The following is a 4,601-nucleotide window of genomic DNA, read 5'->3' on the forward strand; positions in this document are numbered from 1 at the left end:
AAGAGGCAGACATGGCCTTTCCTGTGTGGAGTTCACAACCTGGTGGGAAGTCAGCCATCTACCTGTGATCAGGACATTCACTGCTATGGGATGAGAACAGGAGGCTGTGCAGACAGCAACAGAACTCACGGAGGGTGGGGACACAGGGAGGTTTAGTTTTGCAAGTATCATAAACATCCCTGAATGATAAATCAAAATAAGACAACTGAAAGAGGAAGCAGAGGGGAGAAAGTGATAGATTGGAGGAACACCAAGTATGAAATTCTAGAGGCAATAAATTTTGATTTACAGTCCAGCAGCACTAGAGAATGGAAGGCTTGTGTCACTTGGGTGCAAGATGAGACCATGGAGGGAGACACAGCTCAGGTAATGAAGCACCATTTGTACCCTTCAAAGACACTTCACCTTTATCTTAAGAGCAATGAGAATATCCTGAAGCATGAATCAGGAGAGATGACCTGATTTCCATCTCAGAATGACACAGTGTGAATGAATCATATTGAATAAGAAGGTATTTAAGGTGTGGGAAACAGGGAACTGACTTGAGTCTCACCTGGACTACTAGGAATGTGATTTTTGTGATGAGGAGTGGATGAAGTAGCAGAGGAATGAAATGTAGAATATATGGGATGTGATAGATATGACTGGATTTGATGGTGACAGGGAAGAATGGAAGAACAAAAGTTCATACTTTGGCAATTGGATCCTGCCTTCCTTTATTGGAACGAATGTGGAAGAGGAGGAGAGTAGTATGAATGCAACACACTATGCTGAATTTCATTAGGAACCTGTTGAGCTGAAGACACCTGTGATACATCCAAGGGAAGAGGACCGTCAAGCAGTGGCATGCAGAGTTCTGTGGGTGAGAGAGACGTCTCTGCCCGAGTTTAAATACTAATCTAAGTATTTGGCATATGGTGAGATTTCCTTGGGGTTCTATATAGAATTATAAGATAATGGGATTTACAAAAATATTTGAGGAACATTACCCTATAAGATATTATAAAGCAGAAACTGATTACAGTTGCTAAGAATGATCGACCAGTCAGGCAGGGAAGAGAAAATCCAACACTCCTTTTGTGACAGAAGCAAACAGATAAGTATTTAGGAAAGAATGGGCTACTGAAACATGTTGAAAAGAAGATGAGAAAAGTAATAAATGATCATAGAGATTAAAGACACTTGAAGGTTATACTTATTGTGATGGTGGTGGGATCAACTATTGTAGAACATGTAAACACTGTGTATGAGAAAAACATGATCATTTTCACTTGGGTTTTTAAAGGGCCTTATTATTTCTCTTAAAGGTATTAGAGACAGATGATAATGGGAAAAAACCAAACTCTCATCTCAGAGTTCCTCCTCCTGGGCCTGCCCATCCAGCCAGAGCACCAGAACCTCTTCTATGCCCTGTTCCTGGCCATGTATCTTACCACCGTCCTGGGGAACCTCATCATCATCACCCTCATCCACCTGGACTCCCATCTGCACACTCCCATGTATTTGTTTCTCAGCAACTTGTCCTTCTCTGACCTCTGCTTTTCCTCTGTCACCATGCCCAAATTGCTACAGAACATGCAGAGTGAAGTCCCCTCCATCCCCTATGCAGGCTGCCTGACACAAATATACTTCTTCCTGTTTTTTGGAGATCTTGGGAACTTCATCCTTGTGGCCATGGCTTATGACCGCTATGTGGCCATCTGCTTCCCCCTGCACTACACCACCATCATGAGCCCCAAGCTCTGTCTCTCCCTGGTGGTGCTGTCCTGGGTGCATACCACGTTCTATTCCTTGTTGCACACCCTGCTAGTTAACAGATTATCCTTCTGTGCAGACAATGTGATCCCGCACTTTTTCTGTGAAATATCCGCCCTGCTGAAGCTGGCCTGCTCTGACACTCAAGTAAATGAGTGGGTGCTATTTATTATAGGAGGAATTGTTGTTGTCATCCCATTCCTACTCATTCTTGTGTCCTATGCAAAGATAGTGTCCTCCATTCTCAAGGTCCCTTCTGTTCGAGGTATCTGTAAGGCCTTCTCCACCTGTGGCTCCCACCTCTCTGTGGTGTCATTGTTCTATGGTACAGTCATTGGTCTGTACTTATGTCCAACAGCTAATAAATCTACTGTGAAAGACACTGTCATGGCTCTGATGTACACGGTGGTGACTCCCATGCTGAACCCCTTCATCTACAGCCTGAGGAACAGAGACATAAAGGGGGCCCTAAGAAGGGCTCTTTTTAGAAAGAAAAATTCCTTCTGTGTGTGAAGGGCTTTTAACATAATTATTAAATTAATATTCTTAGTGATATTAATATTGGAATATTTTCTCAGAATTTTCCCTCACCATGGGAACTTTGGTTGAAGTAGCATAGGATATAACTGTTCAATAGGCAAAAGAAAGGAATTTCAGCAGATCAGTGGACTAGGGAAGGTGGTCTTGTGGGCCTAGCTTTGCTTTCCTCTCTGTCTTTCCCAGCTGATGCTGGAAAAGCCTAGGTAAAACTACATTTTATGTGCTCCCCTGTTCTTACATTCTGAAGTTATTCCTAGATCTTTCAATTTTATCTCAAGTCAGCTTTGACTATGGTATCATTTTAAAATATTGCTCCATAATCTGAGATTAATACTCAAGAACTTCCCAATAACTCAATCTCCCAGCAAAACTCCAGTGTCTCTTACATAATATTCCTGCACAAATTCTGTCGTCATTCCACCTCCTAACTTTCCTACACCCCTTTTTTATTTTTATGTCTACATTGTCTTTTATTCTCTATCATGTCAATAAATTTTTCTAACCTTCTGTTCAATAGTGTCATTGAACAATTTTGTGTTCACTTGTAGTTAACTAATCCAGGAACCCTAGAATTTATTGACCCAGCATGGGGCAAAAAAAGTTAAAGGTCATGGGAAATTTTCTGTTTTTAAAGTTGCCTCTCTTTTGTGTAATATTTTGACTTTGCAGAAGGTCCTTGTATGTTTTTATTGTACCCCCATGACAATTGGAAGGAAGTAGAGAAGCTATTATGACTTATTTTCAGACTAAAATCTAGGAAGTTCAACAACTTTTCATGCCATCCAGTGGGTCAGTTGTTAAGTCTGTGTAAGATCAGAGACTGAAAAGTCTTTTCATTTTCTCCCACTTCCAAATGAAGGGGAGTAACCATTCTTTTCTAAAATTTTAGCACCACCAAGACATGGACTGTTTCTGACCTTGGTCCATTCATTTATTTAATCATCCTCTCTAACAGATGATATTCAGATCCATTCCTTTCGTATAGTCTACTGATCTCACTACTTTATCTGAAGGCCAGATCTTTCTTCCAAGCTCTCAGCTCTCCTTTTTTTTTTTTAAGCTTTACGTGCTATTTTTTTTATTTATTCATTTTTAAATTTACTCTTTTTAGATATACATGATAGTACTGTGTATTTTTTATATATAAACTTTTTAAAAGCTTATTTATTTTTGAGAGAGAGAGAGAGAGAGAGAATGAATCTTTTTTGTAGATGGACACAACACAATGCCTTTATTTTTATGTGGTGCTGAGAATCGAACCCGGGTCCCGCCCGTGCTAGGCGAGTGCTCTACCACTGAGCCACAATCCCAGCCCAGTACTGTGTATTTTGACTTATTATACATTCATGGAGCATATCTTAGTCTAATTAGGATCCCGTTCCTGTGGTTGTACCTGATATAGAGTTTCACCTGAGTATTCATATATGAACATAGGAAAGATATGTCCAGTTCATTCCACCGTCTTTCCTGATGCTATTTCCACTCCTTTCCCTTCATTCCCCTTTGTCTAATACACTAAACTGCTATCCTCTCTCTCCTTATTGTGTGCTAGCATCCACATATCAGAGAGAACATTCGACTTCTGGTTTTGGGGGGATTGGCTTATTTCTCTTAGCATGATAATCTCCAGATCCATTCATTTACTGCCAAATGTCTTAAAGTCTCCTGGGCCCATCTCTGGCTCTGGGGACCACCTGACTCACAGAAGAAACTATACTTTGCAGGTGCTGTTGGGCACCCAGATGTCTCTAGCTCCACTGATGCTTGAAAACAGCTGCAGAAAAACTTAAGATAAAAGGTCTTAGGTGAAGTTTCTGTCTATGCTAATGAATGTCAAATGGTGTTTTTTTTAATTATTTTTTAATTGTTGATAGCTCTTTATTTAATTTATTTATTTATATGTGGTGCTGAGAATCGAACCCAGTGCCTCACACATGCCAAGCAAGTGCACTACCACTGAGCCACAGCCACAACCCCTTAAATGGTGGTTGTTGGAAAATATATGGTTCCATTTTTTGGACATAGTCTTGATACCCAAGCTTTCTCTCCTCTTCTAGCATCTCATACAACGATGTCATGACCCACATGTGAAACCTTAGCCCCAGTGAACCCATAGCCAGCTAGTGGCAAAGCTGAGTCTAGAACTCACAGCCCAGGGTTCTGTCCTCTGCACCAGCTGTGTGACTGATAGAGAAAGTGGCTGGACCTTCCAGGTTTGGGGGAAGCCATGTTGGGAGGTGCCAGCACCTGGTGGGTCCTTGGTCTCTGCTATTTTTCTTCAAGAGGGCTCTTCTCTTGGATTGGTC

At 41.2% G+C, this 4,601-nt stretch overlaps 1 protein-coding gene across 1 annotated transcript; it reads left to right on the forward strand.

Annotated features, from left to right (window-relative positions):
- The first annotated feature begins 1,320 nt into the window (after nt 1-1,320).
- On the forward strand, nt 1,321-2,268 carry LOC139702277 (olfactory receptor 1E5-like). The gene has a single exon (XM_071602984.1). The coding sequence runs from the start codon at nt 1,321-1,323 to the stop codon at nt 2,266-2,268; it is 948 nt and encodes a 315-aa protein (XP_071459085.1).
- Nucleotides 2,269-4,601: the final 2,333 nt, after the last annotated feature.

This window comes from Marmota flaviventris, chromosome 17 (assembly GCF_047511675.1).
Source record: "Marmota flaviventris isolate mMarFla1 chromosome 17, mMarFla1.hap1, whole genome shotgun sequence".
NCBI classification, from domain to species: Eukaryota; Metazoa; Chordata; class Mammalia; order Rodentia; family Sciuridae; genus Marmota; species Marmota flaviventris.